Source organism: Hyperoodon ampullatus (assembly GCF_949752795.1).
Source record: "Hyperoodon ampullatus genome assembly, chromosome: 16".
NCBI lineage: Eukaryota > Metazoa > Chordata > Mammalia > Artiodactyla > Ziphiidae > Hyperoodon > Hyperoodon ampullatus.
In genome coordinates, this window is record NC_136929.1 from 5,475,538 (window position 1) to 5,494,743 (window position 19,206).

The 19,206-nt window shown below is 42.3% G+C and overlaps 1 protein-coding gene across 1 annotated transcript in view; it reads left to right on the plus strand.

Moving 5' to 3' along the window:
• NALF1 (NALCN channel auxiliary factor 1) overlaps positions 1-19,206 on the plus strand; it is a gene marked incomplete at both ends in the record, with an annotated part of 589,883 nt that overhangs the window by 543,762 nt on the left and 26,915 nt on the right. Inside the window, one exon of the mRNA XM_079721789.1 lies at positions 15,477-15,648. Coding sequence (XP_079577915.1) covers positions 15,477-15,648 — 172 coding nt within the window. The remainder of the gene's footprint in view (positions 1-15,476; positions 15,649-19,206) is intronic.

Genomic DNA, 19,206 nt, shown 5'->3' on the forward strand with positions numbered 1-19,206 from the left:
AATAAACAACTCAAAAGGACTGAATTCTTTTTGGTGTATGTTTGAGCTAAACATGGCAATAGAGCACAATGAAAGGTTTATGTCATAGCTTCGCCCCCCAGGCAGAGGTATACATGTAACTCACAGGTCTTTTTTTCCCTGTGATGATGGGGTTGCCTTTCCTTGTCTGCTTTCCCTCACTTGCCCCCTCTCCTCACACTGAGTTCTCCTCACCGTTCTACCTCTAGGAGATGCAGGATCTTCTAAGATCATAAGAGAGACGTTGGACGGGCTGATTGCACTGAATTACTGTCATCTTGGCAATAAGGAGACGATTTCAGCAGAAGGAGAGGAACTATGTTCACAATCCCATGCTGCCTCCTCACCTTGTATTATATATTTTCCAAACAGCCTATAATAGATTGTAGCTGCCATTAACCTTCTTTGAGATTAAGCTTCATTGATATCACTGTTTAGCTAAATTAACCAAAAAATACAGGCTAATCAATAATGGTACCACTCTTTTTACCAGTGTATCTGGCCTAGGCCCTTCACACAATACTTAGTAGATGTTGGTGGAATGACCAAGTTAATAAAAAAGGCAATTCATTACTTCCACCAGTATGTTATGTTCTACGTAAAGAGCTTGCATTGTGAAACAGGGGCTTTGCCAACACATACCATCAGCAAAGTCTTATTAGATTTGATTGTATTTTATTTTTCCTTACATATATTTGGTTATTTTGTCCTTCCTAAGACCTTAGGAGGTTGGTATTACTAACTGAAGCTCAAATAAATAAGCTAGGTGCAAATAAATGCACATCTTCAACCCATCACATGTAATAAGTGACATTGCTCATGGCTTCCCTTGGATCCTTGTCACTTGAAGGGCTCTTATCTCTCCATTATATATTCTTTTCCATTTCATTGTCAATCTCATCATGTAAAACTTGCATGTATTGGCAGTGGGGAGGGGGATGGTGACAGTTTCAATCATACCTATGTTTTTGTCTATCAAGACGTGAAAATTACCAGTACTATGCAAACTTGAATGATGTAATGGAGAAGATGTTTCAGAAAAGCAATGTGCTCGAATTTTAACTTAAAGTGATCATCAAGAATATTTGATCAGAAGGTCCGAATTCATTCATAATGATGTTTAAAAGCTTTTGGCTGGCATGGTATTTACCAAACATCTTTCTTGGAAGGAGTTTTACACACCTGTGTCTTGAACATCTTTAGCTTACAATAATCTAACCCATTCAATAGCTCTTCATAGATCAAGGCACAGTGCTAGACACAGAGGGCTCTCTACAAGCTTCAAATAAAGCGCAGTCCTAATGAAGAGTCTCGTCTGTGACAAACTGCCTCAACACTACCAATTTCAAAGGAGAAACTGAGGCAACCAAAAAGCAGGTGTGGCCTGATTCACAGCCAGTGAGAACTGCAGGATTTGGAGGCAATTGCATTGCTTGCTGGAGGGTGAGATGGTCATACTTTTTCTACAAAAAATATTGGAGAAAAGTTTATACACAAGTACAAGTCTATATAGAAGTACGCAACACCTGTGTTTAGTGAAATGGAAGATATAGAGAGAGGGATTGGAGCTTTGACTCAAACAGGAAGAGAATTGTTGGCAATGAATGATACATAACCTCAGAGAATTTTATGTGCTGCTCTGTTGGTATGTTGAGTTGCTCAGTCTATACTTTTAATTTATTTTGCCAAAAAGAAATCTCCTGAAATGATGTAATACAAGAATGTCTACATACAACATGTACAGTGACACATGAGCCATGTGCTTTGGTGAATGTAAAATATCTAGCAGTCATCATGCAGATCCCATAGCTGAATGGCTGGGTGCGTGGGATCTGAAACTAGCCAGAAAATATCCAGCCTGTATTTAAATTCTGGCCCCTTGGCTTAGCTTGTTCACTTCAGTCAAGGATTTAAAGTTTCTCGGCCTCATTTTTTTCACATCTGTAAAAAAAAAGGAGAAATATTACTATTTACTTCAGAGGTTTCTTGCAAAAATGAAAGGAGCTACTACATGTAATACTTTTATCAACAGTTTCTGGCACATAGTAAGTGCTGTGTAAGTATCAGTCATTATCATCTTTGCTTTTCTTAAGATGTTGCATTTGTAAGACCTGAAATCACCTATTTGTTATAATCATCATTCTATTCCTTCAGATTGATAGCAATGATGAGAAGTCAGGAAACTGATGTTAACATTTTTCAGACTGTAGGTCTTTGAAATTCAAGTATCAGGCTCTTATGTTTTGTTACCTCTCACTTTATTCCACAGTGAATGAATGACTTCTCACATGTGTACTATGTGAAAGAAACAGGTTATTGGCGAAATTTTCACTGGAAGGAAGCAATTTCTGTCTAAATGTTTACAAATTCCAATAAATATGCAATTAACCTTGTTTTGATCTTGTAACAGAAGACAGATATTTTCTGGCTGAAACTGATTTTAAACAATGGAAAAGCATCTTAAATTCTAAGGAATAAAATCAAACTATAATTTTGCCAGCATTTTCTGATTTATTGACTTGATGTCACACAAATAGCACTGCTTTCTGATCTCTCTTACCCAGTGTGTCCTCTCTAGTCTGTTATTCTGGCCTTGGTTTGTGTTTAAACTTGGGCTCTCCCTGTGATAAATCATCCCTCCCCACTCACTGACCCTCAAGAAAACAACTTTTATGAAGGGAACTGAATGCTGTAAAGGCCCTTGGAGTTGTAATTCTATGCAGAGAGAAACGTAAGGAGTGTTCATGGCTGTGGGAAGTAGTCAGGTGTTTTTATTTTGAACTTAAAAGAAATAGCTCTGTTCCAAGTCCACTGTAAGAGGAAAGGCAGAAGGTATTTTTTCCTTGATATGATAATGGGATCTGGCCAACTGTAGAGAAAATGTGTGTGTGTCTGTGTATATCTCAGTATGTCTGTGTGTGTGTCTGTGTGTCCCTGTATGTATGTGTGTGTCTTTGTGTATGTCTCTGTGTGTGTTTGTGTGTATGTCTGTGTATGTGTGTCTGTGTGTGTCTCTGTATGTATGTCTCTGTGTGTGTCTGTGTGTGTCTGTGGGTGTCTGTGTGTATGTCTCTGTCTCTGTATGTATGTCTCTGTGTGTGTGTGTGTGTGTGTCTCTATAGGTATGTCTGTGTGTGTCTGTGTGTGTGTGTGAATGTGTCTATGTGCGTGTGTGAATGTGTGTGTCTATGTGCGTGTGTATGTCCGTGTGTGTGTCAGAACCCTTTATAAATAAATATTTATGGAAGGGAAATATGCTAAAATTGTAAAAGGACAGAGTGAAAAATGCATAGCAAGTACAGTTTCAAAGATAAACAATTTGGTGTCAGTTCTGTATAATTTAATAGTTGAATAAATGTTCACATGATAAAAGAGAAAGAGAGAGCAGTGAGGCTTTAGGACCAGGACTAGGAGAAGTAGCTTTCTGATTGGTGGTAGCTGTTAGTTCAAGTGACAGGCAATAGTTTTCAGACATAATTCTGGCTCTTTTCTCATTAACGGTAGTATTACTCATGTCACCAGTGCTTGGAGTTTTGAGCATGTGTTAATAAGATCACAAACACTGTGATCCTTTGCTGTATTTAAAATCTTTCACTCTAGACTAAAACAGCAGTTGCTGAACTCTCTTCTTGAGATGAAGCGAAGTACACAGTGTTGAAAATGTTCAGATCTCCAAAGCTTATCCCCAGAAGACCCAGGAACCATCCACATAAACTATCAGAAGTTAGTATTTGTTTACACCTGAAGTCTGTGGGGTACAATGAAACACATTTTGCTCAGGGTAGAAGTGCTGGGTAAAATGACCTGAAATCTCAGCCTGGCTTTACTGTATTCTGCTGTGGGACTTTGGCCAAATTGCTGGAATTCTCTGAATCTTAATTTTCACCTTAGTAAAACTGGAATACTCACACTCACCTCATGTAGACAGTGCACTGATACCTAGGTGAAGAGCTGAGTACAGGCATACCCCAGTTTTACTGCACTTCATTTTAATGTGCTTTTTAAAAATTGAACCGGGCTTCCCTGGTGGCGCAGTGGTTGAGAGCCCGCCTGCCGATGCAGGGGACACGGGTTCGTGCCCCGGTCCGGGAAGATCCCACATGCCGCGGAGCAGCTGGGCCCGTGAGCCATGGCCGCTGAGCCTGCGCGTCCGGAGCCTGTGCTCCACAATGGAAGAGGCCGCAACAGTGAGAGGCCCGCGTACCGCAAAAAAAAAAAAAAAAAAAAAAAAAAAAAAAATTGAACCTTTGTGGCAGCCCTGCATCCATCAAGGCTATTGGCACCACTTTTCCAAAAGCACTTGCTCGCTTCATGTCTCTATGTCACATTTTGGTAATTCTAATAATTTGTCATTACTATTATATTTCTTATGGTGATCTGGGATCAGTGATCTTTGCTGTTTTTATCATAATTTTTTTGGGGACCCACAAACCGTGTCCATATAAGATGGCCAAATTAACTGAAAAATGTTCCAACTTCTCCACTGGCCATTTCCCATCTCTCTCCCTCTCCTCAGGCCTCCCTATTCCCCGAGACACAACACTATGGAAATTAAGCTAATTAATAACCCTAGAATGGCCTCTAAGTGTTCAAGTGAAAGGAAGAGTCACGCATCTCTCACTTTAAATCAAAAGCTGGAAATGATTAAGCTTAGTGAGGAAGGCATGTTGAAAGCTGAGATGGGCTGAAACCTAGTCCTTTTGTGCAAAACAGCCAACTTGTGAATGTAAAGGAGAAGCTCTTGTATGAAATTAACAGTCTACTCCAGCAAACACACAAATGATAAGAATGTGAAACAGCCTTAGTGCTGATATGGAGAAAGTCTGAGTGGTCTGGATAGAAGATCCAACCAGCCACAACGTTCCCTCAAGCCAAAGCCTGATCCAGAGCAAAGCCTCATCTCTCTTCAGTTATGTGAAGGCTGAGAGACGGGAGGAAGCTGTGGAAGAAAACTTGGAAGCTAGCAGAGGTTGTTGGTTCATGATGTTTAAGGAAAGAAGCCAGCACCATAACATAAAAGTTCAAGGTGAAGCAGCAAATGCTGATGTAGAAGCTGCCGTAAGTATTTGCAGAAGATCTTGCTAAGAGAATTAATAAAGGTGGTTACACTAAATGACAGATTTTCAGTGTAAACAAAACAGCCTTATACTGGAAGAAGATGTGACCAAGACTTTCATAACTAGAGAGGAGAAGTCAATGCCTGGCTTCAAAGGTTCAAAGGACAAGCTGACTCTCTTGTTAGGGGTTTATGCAGCTGATGACTTTGAACTGAAGCCAATGCTCATTTATCATTTTAAAAATCCCAGGGTCCTTAGGAATTATGCTAAACTACTCTGCCTGGGCTCTATTAATGGAACAAAAAGCCTAGATGACAGTGCATCTGTTGACAACATGGTTTACTGACTACTTTAAACCCACTCTTGAGACCTAATGCTCAGAAAATAAATATTCCTTTCAAAATAGTACTACTCATTTATAAGGCACCTGGTCACCCAAGAGCTCTGATGGAGATGGACAATGGGATTCATGTTGCTTTCACGCCTGCTAACACAACATCTGTTCTGCTGCCCATGGATCAAGGAGCAACTTCAACTTTCAAGTCTTATTTTTTAAGAAATTCATTTTGTAGGGCTGTAGCTTCCATAGATAGTGATTCCTCTGATCGATCTGGGCAAAGTCAATTGAAAACCTTCTGGAAAATATTCACCACCAGAGATGCCATTAAGAACATGTTGTGATTCACAGGAAGAGGTCAAAATATCAACATCAAAAGGAATTTGGAAGAAGTTGATTCCAACCATCATGGATGACTTTGAGGGGTTCAAGACTTCCGTGGAGGAAGTAAGTGCACATGTGGTGGAGATAGCAAGAGAACTAGGATTAGAAGTGGAGCCTGAAGATGAGACTGCACTGCAGCCATCTCATGATCAAACTTGAGAGAATGAGGAGTTGCTTCCTATGGATGAGCAAAGAAAGTAGTTTCATGATCTAGAAACAACTCCTGGTAAAGACGCTCTGAAGACTGTTGAAATGACAACGGAAGATTTAAAATAGTGCATCAACTTAGTTGAGAGTGGTGGCAGGGTTTGAGAGGATTGACTCCAGTTTCGAAAGCAATTCTACTGTGGGTGAAAGGCTATCAAACAGCATTGCATCCTACAGAGAAACCGCTCGTGAAAGGAAGAATCAAAGGATAGGCAGACCTCAACGTTGTCTTCTTTTAAGAAACTACCACAGCCATCCCAGCCTTCAGCAACACTGCCCTGATCAGCCAGCAGCCACCAGCACGGAGGCAAGACCCTGCAGCAGAAAAGGCTGAAGGATCAGATAAGGGTTAACACTTTTTAGTAATAAAATATTTTTAAATTAGGGTATGTACATTATTTTTTTAGACATAATGGTACTGCACACTTAGTAGACTACAGTATAATATAAACATAACTTCATATGCACTGGGAAACCAAACATTTCACGTGGCTCATTTTATTACAATACTCGCATATGGGGGTGGTCTGGAACCGAACCCACAGTATCTCCTAGGTCTGCCTATGTAGTAAATAGTTCTTATCTGCCCCCCTCCTTGCTGTCTTCCTGCTGTCCTCTTCCCTTCCTTCTTCCCTGTCCTGTATCACAGGCACACTGACCCCCACTCCAGTCCCCTCTCTGACATGCCACGTCACTCCCTGTCTTGACCGTCCCCTTCTCTTCTCCAGAGCCGCCAGCCACCCTCAGTCATCACTGACCTTTGCTTTCTCCAAACCAAAGCACCCTGATGGTAACACACTGCCTACCACGTCTTGCCTTGTCTCCTTTAATTTGACAGGACTATTTTGGGGGCCAGGGAAAATGTCTCATAATGACATTTTTAACCTGCCCTCCACTGTCAGGCCAATAGTCGGCTCTCAGTAAATAGCTTTGGATGGATTGAATGATACCTTTGAAGCCAAGGTTGTAGAAATCAGTTAGCTCTTCCTGCAATATGATAACTGGCTGCAGCTCTGTTCTAATGAGAATTTTGAAGTGTTCACTCTGTCACATTTTAAAGCTATAAACTCTAAGAGGCTCACTGGCACTTTTCTGGCTGTGATCCCGTTTATCTAAGGACCAGGTGTAAATAAATAGCATGTTTCAATGGCCACATGATACACCACACTGCTGCATCCCCAAGGCACTGGTTTGCACATAGTCTCCATAAGGAGCTGTCATCTCTCCTGTCCCTGCTCCCCAAGAACAGGATGCGTCAGGATAAAGCAGAAACCATAATGATAGCTGTTGAGCTTGGACTTGGTGATGACAGAATCAGAAGCGCTCCTTCACATCTGGGAGAAAAATAAAGAACGCAAAGAGTCCACTCAACCAGGGGGCGGCAACACCTGCTTTGAGCGAAGATATTATGATTGTTTTAATTGACAACTCTTATGCCTCTGATATTGTAAAGTGGGGTGTCATCATGTATGATTCATACAGAAATGTCTTGACTGTATTGCAAAGAGGTAGAAAATTTAGATATATACTCAGAGCATGTTATACTCTAGTTCTATAAATTATAAGACTGTGTAAAATTATCAGATTGTTCGATAACTAATTTTCCTTTATTACTGCAAGTTTTCCATATTTTACTTTGGGTTCTATGAGAAAGTTATTCCTTAACTTTCTTTAGACTTTTATTGGGTATTTCTATTAAGTGAGAGGCAGTTATAGGCAAGTCCCATGCTATTGACTTGTATGAAAAAAGTGAATACAGCTGCACTTTTTAGTGAATGTACTGATTACTTACTGTTGTTCTGCTGAATACATTGGTATTTTCTAAACATACTCTAGAGTGTGGATTATAACACTCATTCATTTATTAATCAACTGCTCCGTGAATTCCCATGTGAGTCCTCCCAAATCAGGGGACTCTACCATATTGACTCTCCCGTTTCCTTGATGAATACATGCTTAAGACTAGTCTCAGGTTTATCTACAGACTCACTTCCATTTCTTCCTTCAGAAGGTTGATTTCCTACTTTTTAAACCCCTTTCAACCTTCTCAACTTGCTTAACGTATGGAGCCCCAAACTGAATTTATATCGAAGTGCTTCCTCACTGCCTTTTGAAAACTATCAACTCTAATAGGATCATGGGCACTTTGATGATAGTTAACACAGACCACGTTAAATACATAGTGTATCTAGAGGACCGTGTGATATATAATACTGCTGCGTTTCCAAGGTATTGTTTGGCTGATAGTCTACAAGGAAACTGTCATTTATCCCTGTCTTTCCCAATTCTAGAAAAGGCTGTTGAGAAAACAACATTATGTCCACCCATCGTCGACACACAGAAGTGGTTTCCATGAAAGAACTTCCTTCCTTTCTTTTTTTTAAATAGAATCATTTATTATCTTGGACTTACAGTGTTATTAAAATGCTGACCATATTTCCTGAGTCCTCTTGTTCACTTCACACCTGAATTTTTCCAAAGTTATTCCATGCCCATCATCTTTAAAGCTTTATCTGCGGTGCACAGACCCAGGGTTTTGAGGGCTTCTTTGTACTGTGTAAATGATATGGTGCTCTCATTCAAGGAGCCCATCACCTCAAAGACAGCTGAGTGTTACAGTTATCCATAACGGAAGGGAAAGTCATGCCTCATATTTTGGCAATTCTCAGCCGTTCCAATATAGATATTAAATACTCTCTTGGTTTTTCCAGCTGGAAAAAGAGGAGGGCACTGGTGAGATATTCAGCAACTCCATGATCAGATGTTTTGCGAAATAATTCCTGGCCTCACGCTGCCTCTGCTGCTGGCCTCCACCACTCCCCATCGGGCCCTTGCCGACCCTCCTTCTTCCCCGAGCCCCACGCGCACACTTCCTGACAGCTTGTTCCCTAACATGAGCTTTTAATTCACCTATTTCTATCACTAGGAATATTCATTTTTGGAAGTACAATAGAACTGTTTTGGAAAGGGATGCGGTAGTGTAATCTGTCCTCCAGAAACTTTTTGCCATGATCCCAGCCAAAGCAGCTTGTCCATTTCCGACGACAAGGCCAGAGAAAATTCCACCCTTGGCAGCTCTGTGGGCCTCCTCTGAGTCCCACCCATTGAACCTTCTCTTTGTGTGGAAATCCTTCTCTGCTTGGAACCCTAGTCCATGTTGTGTCTCAGCACCTAAAGCACGGTGTCTGCTTGGAAAGAGAGGTTCAATCATGAAGTGGGCTTTTAAAAGTTTCTTTCTATAGGATTTATTTGTCCTCCGATAAGGGAGTTTGCTGATACCTCAAAAGGAGTCCATAGGATTTAATGTCTTGGAAGCACGTCAGGGTTCATGGTTGGAGTCTGCTCTGTGCAGGATCTCAGAGCCAGGTGGACTCGCTCACATGAACCAAATCACCCGACATAGCTGTGCATCTGAAGCCCATGGTGTGAATTTCCAAGGACAGTTCCATGGACAGTCCATTTCTCCCAGGTACACCCAGAGCACCAGGAATACAAAAGTGCACAAGGCCCCTTTACAGGAGCCTAGAAAGGGAAGCAGACAAGCAAAGAGTGTCGCCTTCAGTGTGAGTCCATAGGAAGCGAACATTCCAGAGGCTTTCGGGGGTGGGTTTACAGATCAGGGGCAGGTGGTTTACAGATGAGGTCACACAGGACGGGTAGGAACCCCTCAGGCTGAGGGCTGTGTGAGCGAGGCGAAGCGGAAGCAGGGGTGCAGGGCTGCTGAGGACGAGGCCCGTTTAGGAATGCTGCATGTCACCTTCCACAGCCACAGCGCACAGACTGAGGATGGGGGTGGAGGGTCAGAGGCTGGAGCGCTCAGCAGGGTGAGGTCACAAAGCTCAGTGTCCTTTAAGGAGTTTGAACTTTTCCCTGAGTGCTGTGGAGAGGCCCTGGATGACGTAAAGTGAAGTGGTGACAGAATCAATTCAGTCCCACAAAGGTTACCCTAACTGCCCGGTACAGACCAGCATGGAGGAGGAGATCAGGACTGAAGGCACAGAGACCCATCTGTGGACGCGTTGTCTAGGTGAGCGATGGGAATGGCTGGGATAATAGCGTCAACAGAAATCAAGATATTTGGAGCCTTGATATTTAGGACGTAGGCTCGTAGCACCTGGGGATAAAGTGGTTGGGGAGAGAGCAGAAGGGGACATTGGGGGTGACTCCCAGATTTCTCTCATCTTGCTTCTCCTGAAGAGAAGATGCTGAATTCCACTCTGGACTTGCAGAGGCTGAGATGCTAAAGAGCGTGGAAACAGAAGCATGTAGGACACAGTTTATAGACAGATCAGGTGAGAGAGAGAGAGAAAGAGGGGTGCCCTGGAAATAACGATTTAGGCGTCACTGTTTTAAAGACCAAGTTGAATCATCAGAGTGGATGATTGCCACGAAAGACTGTGCAGAAGAAAGTTTAGAACAGAAGCCTGAGTGACACCAACATTTTGGGGAGTGGCAGAGGAAACAAACAACAATCACAACAAAACAACCAATGAAGTAGTGGCTGGCAGAATAGGAGGAAGCCCAGGATAAATGGATTCTCGTAATCACGGGGGCCAGCGTTTCAAGAGAGAGTTTCATCAGCAGCGCTCATTGCTGCCAAGAAGTCAAATAAGAAAATAGCTGATTTTAGCAGCTGGGTTTATCACCACAGAGACCAGGTTGCTTAGAGAGAACAAGTTTCTGTGCAGTAGTTCAGGCTGACACAAAACCATAGCGAGATGAGGAGGAGAAAGAAGATGAAACAAGGATGTCATTAACTCAGACAATGCAGGAGGTATACAGTAAGTCCCCTACACACAAGCCTTCAAGTTGCAGACTTGATGGGAACGTGTATTCGCATGTCCAATCACATAAGTTAGTTCACGTGTCATACATTGTCACGTGTCTGCATCCTCTACAAGTGGTTGTGCTTTTGTGTACTTTAGCACAGTACAGTATAGAATACAGTAGTACAGTATCTTTATTTCAAGCCCAGGATGTCTGGAAGGAAGCCTAAAAGCAGTGGTGATGTAGCTGGTACTACTGTACTTTTTGAGGTACTGTACTGTAAGATTTAAAACGTTTTCTTTATTTTTTGTTTGTTTTTTATGTATTACTTGTGTGAAAATTATTATAAACCTATTACAACACAGTACTATATGGCCGATTGTGTTAGTTGGGTACCTAAGCTAACGTCATTGGACTTATGAACAAATTGGACTTAACGAACGCGCTCTCGGGATGCAACTCATTTGTATGTGGGGACTTACTGTGTTAATGAGGAAGAGGGGAAAGAAGAAGCTGGCTTCCTGTGTGCCCCGGACAGTGCAGGAGACACACTGACAAATTCTTTCCTGGTTTCCTTCGTTTCCGAGATCATCATTGGAAGATAGCATCCTCTATTCAGAAAATCTTCAAGAGTTGATTTGCTTTTTGTCATCGTTGCCATCACATGTCTGTGGGCCTCCAGGTATCGCATGCGACGAGCAGGTGGAGCCGGGCTGGCCCTGCCTTTTTCAGATGGATTCCCTCTCCTGAAGGGACTGAGCCTAGGGTGGTGGTGAGAATGGATTGGGTGGACCTAAAAACATAGGGCGGTGCCAGGAAGCGAGGGCCGTTCTGAAGTTCAGGGGATTAGACCAAGTGTTCTAACAGGACCCACGAAGTGGGTCACCAAGAGAAAACAGGAAGGCATTTGCATACGACACAGGAAATGGAGCCAAGATGCAGCCCCACAGGACAAGGTGTGCTGACATTGTAAGTCTTTGGCGGATCAAGGAGCCTGTCTCCTTACACTGTCCATCTCTGAATATTCTTCCTCAGATGACCTGGCGCATCCTCAAGCAGGGATTGTTTTCTTGCTTCCCTCTTAAAATATGGCAGTATGTCCATTTTATGGGTGCCACGTGTGCTTTAACCAGACACTGACACAGAGCTAAGGAAAGACGCTCAGATATACGCAAATGAACATTTCTTTCAACCTCCTGCCCCACTCACAACTGTAACAACATGCCTTGTGCATCAAAGTGCACTAGCCCGAGGCGGTCGCCACCGCAGACTGCTGCTTACGTAACCAGCGATTTCAGCCCCGCACGCTCCAGACACACACGCCACTCACGTGTTAGAGCTGCCAGGGAATGGCCTCAGAAAACGCATCAACACGTGGTATACATGTAAGAAGAGTAAGCCCTTAGTAATTCTTGGGGGAAAAGGGAAAACGAGCTTCTAATTTGAAGATGACGACCATGGTCCATACCTGACATTTTTCTTAATAATAAAAAATTATCACCGACATATTTTTTCAGCCAGCTAACATATATTTGCAATATAAATTGGTTCCCTTGCTCTAAAACGTGAATATAGATTTTGGGGGAGGGCGGCAAGTATACTTAAAAGAAATGAGAATCCAAGCCCCTATGGGAAAAATACGAATCTGGGGCATTTTGTGAAAGGCTCTATGGGAGGTGAGCCATGGTCATGAGACCCGGTGCGTGCTGACATCACACTGGTGCATGATGACGTCACTTGTAAGGAGGAGCCTGAACAACATGATTATTCAGGGCACTGGGTATAACCCGTAATGAACAATATTTCTAGCTACATAAAGCATCCCCATCCTAGAGTCCCGTAGCTTAACATCACTTCCCATCATCATGGAATAGAGACCCCTCGCTCAGTCTGTCTCCTGGGATTTTCCTCTCAACCATACTTGTGCCATTACAACCAGAACTTTCCTGAAAACTGAGAATTATCTTTAAAAATAAAAAAACTAGTCTTCATCGGGAATCTGGAAATGAGTTCAGTAGACCACAGCTCCCTGGGATCTCCCCTCCTGTCCTCACACCTTCAGTTAGGCCCGCAAAACCGAGGGGATTTGTAAAGTGATGTTGGTGCAGAGAAGACCCAGAAATCAGCCCGGGGATGGGGTGTGATTATTACAGCCACTGCGCAGAATTTCAAGGGGAGGTTTGGAAAGTGCAGATCTGGGGTGAAGTGACTTGTAAAAAAGAAAAAAAGGTACGTTAGAATGAATCTGTTGATGCCTTCCCAGGAATGTGCTGTGTTATTAAAACAACATCCAAGAAGGCAGGGGTTTGAGGTTGCCATCAGCTGTGATCTTCCTAGGCCCCAGTTCTCACTTTAAAACGAGAGGCTTAGCTAGAGGATCCCTAAGACCTTTCCACCCTGAACTGCCACCCCTCCCCTCGAGGACTCCAGAGACACACCTTTTGTCATGTTGTCATCACTTTCCGCTTCCTCTCAGAAGAGGTCCAGCTACCCCAGGGCCCAGTGAAGGAAGTGCCGGCCTGAATTCTGTCCATTTGCTACTATAATCTCTCTCTAACTCAGGTTCTTTATTTGTAAAATGTTTCCCAAACCCATCTCAAGGGTTTCAGGGGGAAAAATAAGAAATGAGAAAAAGCTCTGGGAGAAAAAGAGAAAATTGTTACCCAGCTATTAAGTAAAAATGTCATTCTTTTTTAGGCCATTTTAATAGTCTAGTCTGTTCCTTTTCTAGACGGTGGCTTGAGAGTTTTTTCTATTGACTGTAGGATGGGCAGATGTCAAGCAATGTGTTGTAGTGTCAGCAGTGATTTCCAAGGGGTAGGAGCTGAGTAGGGCTGGGGTGAGACGTCCGTCACGAGCGTAGTTACCCGGCAGACGTAACTTCCACAGAGAGAGGAAAGTACAAGCCCCCCAGGAGAGATGGGGGTGATACGTCCGTCACGAGCGTAGTTACCCGGCAGACGTAACTTCCACAGAGAGAGGAAAGTACAAGCCCCCCAGGAGAGATGGGGGTGATACGTCCGTCACGAGCGTAGTTACCCGGCAGACGTAACTTCCACAGAGAGAGGAAAGTACAAGCCCCCCAGGAGAGATGGGGGTAAACGTAGTGGAACCAGTCATTTGGCATCAGACACCTTAAACCTATTTTTGTTCCTTCCCAAAATTATTGTTTAGCATCAGAGAATCATTTATACTATTCAGTGACACCTAGAAAAGCGATGACTTAGTATGTCTCTCCATAGGAGAAGGCTAAGCCATTATAAAAAAGATTTCTGGTCTTCCTTATACTACAGAGCTCTTATGAAAGAAGACAAGTGTATTCATTTGTCATCATGTGCTTTTCTCTGAAAATCCTTTAGGGCTTTTAAAAGTTAATCATCTTGTTTCTTTGGTTTTGTGCCACCAAAAACATCTAACTTTCTCAACCCCCCTCCCTCAAAAATAAAAGGGCGCCATTGGAAAGTGTCTCAGAGCTGTTTATTTCTCTCCCTTTCCTGACACAAGCATCCTCCTCACAGTATATTGGCAAGAGTTATCTAGATTCTGCTTGAATTCTAGGTTATCCACTTACTTCCATTGCTAATTATTATCCGTGTGCAAAGTGTGACCAATAGTTACCTTCTATGCGTGTGCTAAGAATTACATGGGGAAAAATGTATGTAACTTGCTTAGAACAGAGTGTGAAATTGATAAATACTCGCTATTACTCTTGCTATTATTGTCAGGTATTTATGATCTCTTAGTGTACCTTTAACGGTACACCGTCCACTTTTCCAGGGAGAACATAGGCGACAGGCTAGTATTAACCTTAGAAACAGGTAAACAGAAGACATCAGAGCCAAGGGTCTGGGAAATACCTGAGTCACAGCCATCTGTATGGTGGATACTTTGCCATTGTTTTATTTGGGCCTAGTTTCAACTTGTTCCCTCATATTAGAAAAAGGCATTTTTTCAATATCTACTTTCCTAAATACCTATCAAAAACAAAGAGCTAGGTGAAGTCATAGTCCTTTCACATTTTATTAAATTAAGCAAATACTTATGGAATATTGATGCGGATCACAGTATCTAAAGGTCCAAGTTGCGGCTCTGATGTGGTTTCCTTCCTCCTTGTCCTCACCACACCACGACATAAAGTGTCTGATTTAGGTTGGGTGTTTCCCGGCTTTCGGACGATGAGATATTTAATGCATTTGATGTGAGTCATCAATTTAAATGCCCGCCCCTGCTTGTTCTGTGCCCTGGAGTTCAAGCTCTAACCAGCCGCCTCTGCACAGCCCGCGGGGGCATCTTTGTAGGGGACTCAGCGCCATCTAGTGCCCTTGAGGGGAATAGCCGGTGTCTGCAGGGCTCACCTCGCACCCTGCAGTAAATAACCACGGTGTATCCACAGTTATTTCCTTTCTTGTGTATCATTGGATTTTAAAAGCTTCAGGCCCTGCTTAACTCCACTGTTTTGCACATGAGTTACATCCCCTCAAACGCTACATTACCTTTTGCATTGTCTTAAGGGCTCAATCCAAAAATGTTTTGCTCTGTTGCCAAGACATCACTTGCCGCTGGCCTTGTGTGAATACGCTTTCTCCAAGTGTGAGTTTTCTTACGATCTGCCTGAAACCCTAGCATACTTCTCGCAGTACAGCATGTCCTTTATTAGTCAGAACTGTTGTCATCCCGCCCTATTTTTGATTCTTCTCTTTTTTCAGATTGTCTACAAAGCCTGGCTGTGTTCCCAGTATTTTGAAGTCGCACAGCTGAACTGCAGAAAGACAATTCCTTGCAAGCAATACTGTTTGGAGGTTCAGACGAGGTGTCCGTTCATATTGCCCGACAATGATGAAGTCGTCTACGGGGGACTCTCCAGTTTCATCTGTACAGGTACAGTGCAGGGCAGGTGTTGGCACCCAGCCTCTCGTGGTGGATCTGCTTCTTATGTGGTGTTTGTTTGTCTGGGGGTTTCCTTCCACCTACGTAACCCTCAAGATTCGGCTGGGACTATTCCATGCTTTCCTTCACAGAAGCCCTGAAAGGACCCCGAAACTGCTTTGGAGATGCCACGTGATGTGTCATCTACCTATGACCACCATCATTAAGTTTGTAAAAGGATAAAATGGAAAAATGTCAGCAATATTTGGATTTGCTTAAATTTGCCTTAGAGTCGGTTGGGTTCTACCTGCCTTATCTTTGTATTAACCTAAGAACAGATGACGTGATAAGGCGGTAAAATTATGTTTCTTCTTCAGATTGGTAACAAGTTTAGGTCCCAAATCTATTTTCTGAGAAGCGTTATGTTACTTTATCTTAAATAAGTATCGAGAGTATAAAGAAATGCCCATTTAAGTTACTCGTGTGTGTGTATGGGTATTAGAGTCCAGTTAAATTGTTTACCTCTTTCACCAAATGACTCAAACTGGGCAAAACACCAATAGCAGCATTCAATTTCTGGGTATTTATAAGTGTTACACAATTTAGACATAGAATAAGATGCAAAGGATAAGAGTAGATTGCTTTTTAAAAATAAATGCTGAGTAGACAAGTGAGAACAATCCACTTTGCTGCAGAAATGTGATCATCAGAGTTGTTGCTCCACACTCTCTCAGTAAAAATGTGCTACGTGTCCTTGTAACTGGATGGCTTGAGTTGTAGCATGTTTAGTTTTCAAGTTTTCAGGATAAGACACCATCATATGTACGAGGAAACATGAAAACCCCTCTTCCTATAATAAACTTTGTGAGACCCTTCTAAGCAGAGTGACATATTGAGATGCTCAACATGAGAATTTATCAAATTCTTTCTAGAACACTTATTTCCATGCCTCTCCATAACCTATACTGTTCTAAGTGATGTGCTATCAAGAGACTGTGCAGCAAAGCTCTCCCCTAAAAGCCTGCCTACACACTGGATGACTTTTATGCTGCCCAAACTTATGCGAAGAATATCTGGATGAAGGTTAAGAGACAGGGGCTTTCCTCCTATTTCTATTAATGCATTCTCTCCGAGCCACCATCTTCTCATTAGTACATTAGTGATAGCATTCCCCCTCAGGCATGTCTGCAGTGAGGAATACAGATAGAGAAGCTGCACGAGATACGTCACCCATAGGCAATAGCCATTGTACATAAGGAAGCGATTTGTGGAATGTAAAGTGATTTACCAATTATTTTTGTTATTCCACTGATTTGATGCTGAGATCGTTTTTCATATGGTTCCTCTCTACTGGGAAGACAGAGAGACAGAGAAGAGAGAGAAAAAAGGAAGGAAGGAAGGAAGACATTAACACCTTCTTCCTTTGAATCTGAGCCAACATTCACCAGTCACAGCCTATTCATTTATTTGTCTTCCACACAAAACTTCAATAAATGGTCATCAAGATAAGGTCTTCATCTCTTGACTTAAGGGCCAATGAGGTGTCCGTGATTTTAGGACTTCTGAGAAACTTCTGGAATTTTATGTAAAGGTTGTATTCTTGTTCATTCTCATGCATGTAGCTTTTTTCCTAGAGAAGGTCAACAGCTTCACTAGATTCTCAGAGCAGAAAAGAACCTCAGATGAAGGGAGAGGCGTCTGTCTTTATCTCCTCCTGCTTCCTGGTCCCTTATCTGTATGTTTGAATCTGAAATACAGGTTTGAATGTTCATCGCCTTCCCTATACACTTTCAAGGCCATCAGAAAGCTAAACATGGAAACTAATCTCTTTTTGCACATGTGCAGAAAGTCTATCTTATATTTTTAATTGTTTTTGAGTCTTTCAAAGTCAGATTTTTTCATCTACATCATTAAGGAAAACAAACAGGAAAAGAGAGATTTGTCATTTGTCGGGTCTAGGGGAAAATGCCACCAAAATTAGAAGCTTTCTGGGAGAATCTCATCACTGAATATTTGGGAATCTGACTCTTCTTTCCCCACTGTCAGCTGGGCCTATGTTCTTTTTCTTACTTCTCAAAAATGTGCAGAATAAATTATGAAGGCATTTGGTCTCTGAGTGCTGTGAAAATTTTTGACAAAAAAATGGTACTAATTTTCAGATTGATCCTCTTTTCTAAGCTGTGACCCAGGCTTCCTGGAAGAATTCTGTGTCTTGATCATTAGCAGCCATCCTTTATCCACCGCGGGTCACAGAGGTCCCTTGAGTTTTGCTGCTGGACTTGAACAGGAGAGATTTCTGCAGGTGGGAATCACTTGCTGCCATGTCACTACTGATGAGGGCCCCAGTCACCAGGGCCCCCAGAACATCTCCTTCTGGGAAGAAGTGAGCTCCCAGGGCCACTGGTGAAACCCTGCCCAGGAGCCCAGTGGCCTCACATTTGTAGGGAAACAAGTAAGACTTTTACATATAAAACATTTGTTCCCAAACATTGTCACACAATCTTTGAAGGTTCACCTCTTACAGATAGACATGAAGATCCAAAGAACTCACCTTTCAGGTATACTTGGAGTAAATATTGAGTCATCTCACGCACCTTTTACGCATTTTGAATGAAGCATCTTCTGTACTCAGAATGAGACTAAGTCTAGTCGAGAAATGGGAGTATTTTTCCTAGTTCCTCAGTTGGCTGCACATGACCTGAGGCCCACTGGGAAGCAGGCTCACTGCCACGTTTCAGCTCACACAGAACAGCACATCTGCTGGACTCCCCCCTCAGTGAAATGAGTAAATGACAATCACTAAACCCAATTTCACTAAAAGGAATTCACCAAGTAGGTTGGTCTTCATCTTGCCTCCAGTAGTTCCTCTTTTTAAAAAAATTAATAAATGGTTTTATTGCCATTCTATATGCTGAAAAATATAATCACTTATCATCAAGAGTTGAAGGAATAGACGGAGTTTCCTTCAAATTCCTTTAATAATGGTCTCCCTACCAATGGTAATATATCCAATTCAGAAGCTTCCAGAAGGAAAGAGATTCCCTCTAAAAATCAATCTCAAAAAAGTACTCAGTGAGCACGTGACTGCAAAAGGCTCGCTGGCAGATGCTGTCCAAGTGAGGGTCAATTTTGTTCAAGGTGCTTCTCCATGGTGACAAACCAGTGGTGTGATTATGGCTTTTTTTCCTAGCGTCCTCTGCATCATCCAATCTTTTAGAGACTGGGATTACAGGACTCCAGTTCTTCCTGTCATCTAGGCTTTTATTAGATATATATTGATGCTTAGAATTCCTGTCATCCATCCAAAAAAGTACATCTCAGTCCTTGGGATCAGGGAACCAGTTAGAGGGTTCAGAACAGACAAAATTCCTTTAAATAATCAGGAGTTACTTAAAATTTTGGTAAGTTATTAGATGCAACCTTATTGCATCATTTCTTTATGAGGCTTATATTACTTACCCATGTCCTACATAGGAGTGTTTTACATGTCTATATTTTGGTCATCTGCTGCTATGATCCTTAGCAAGCCAGTAGCTTATTTTTAAAAAATGAAATATCTGAGAATGCATG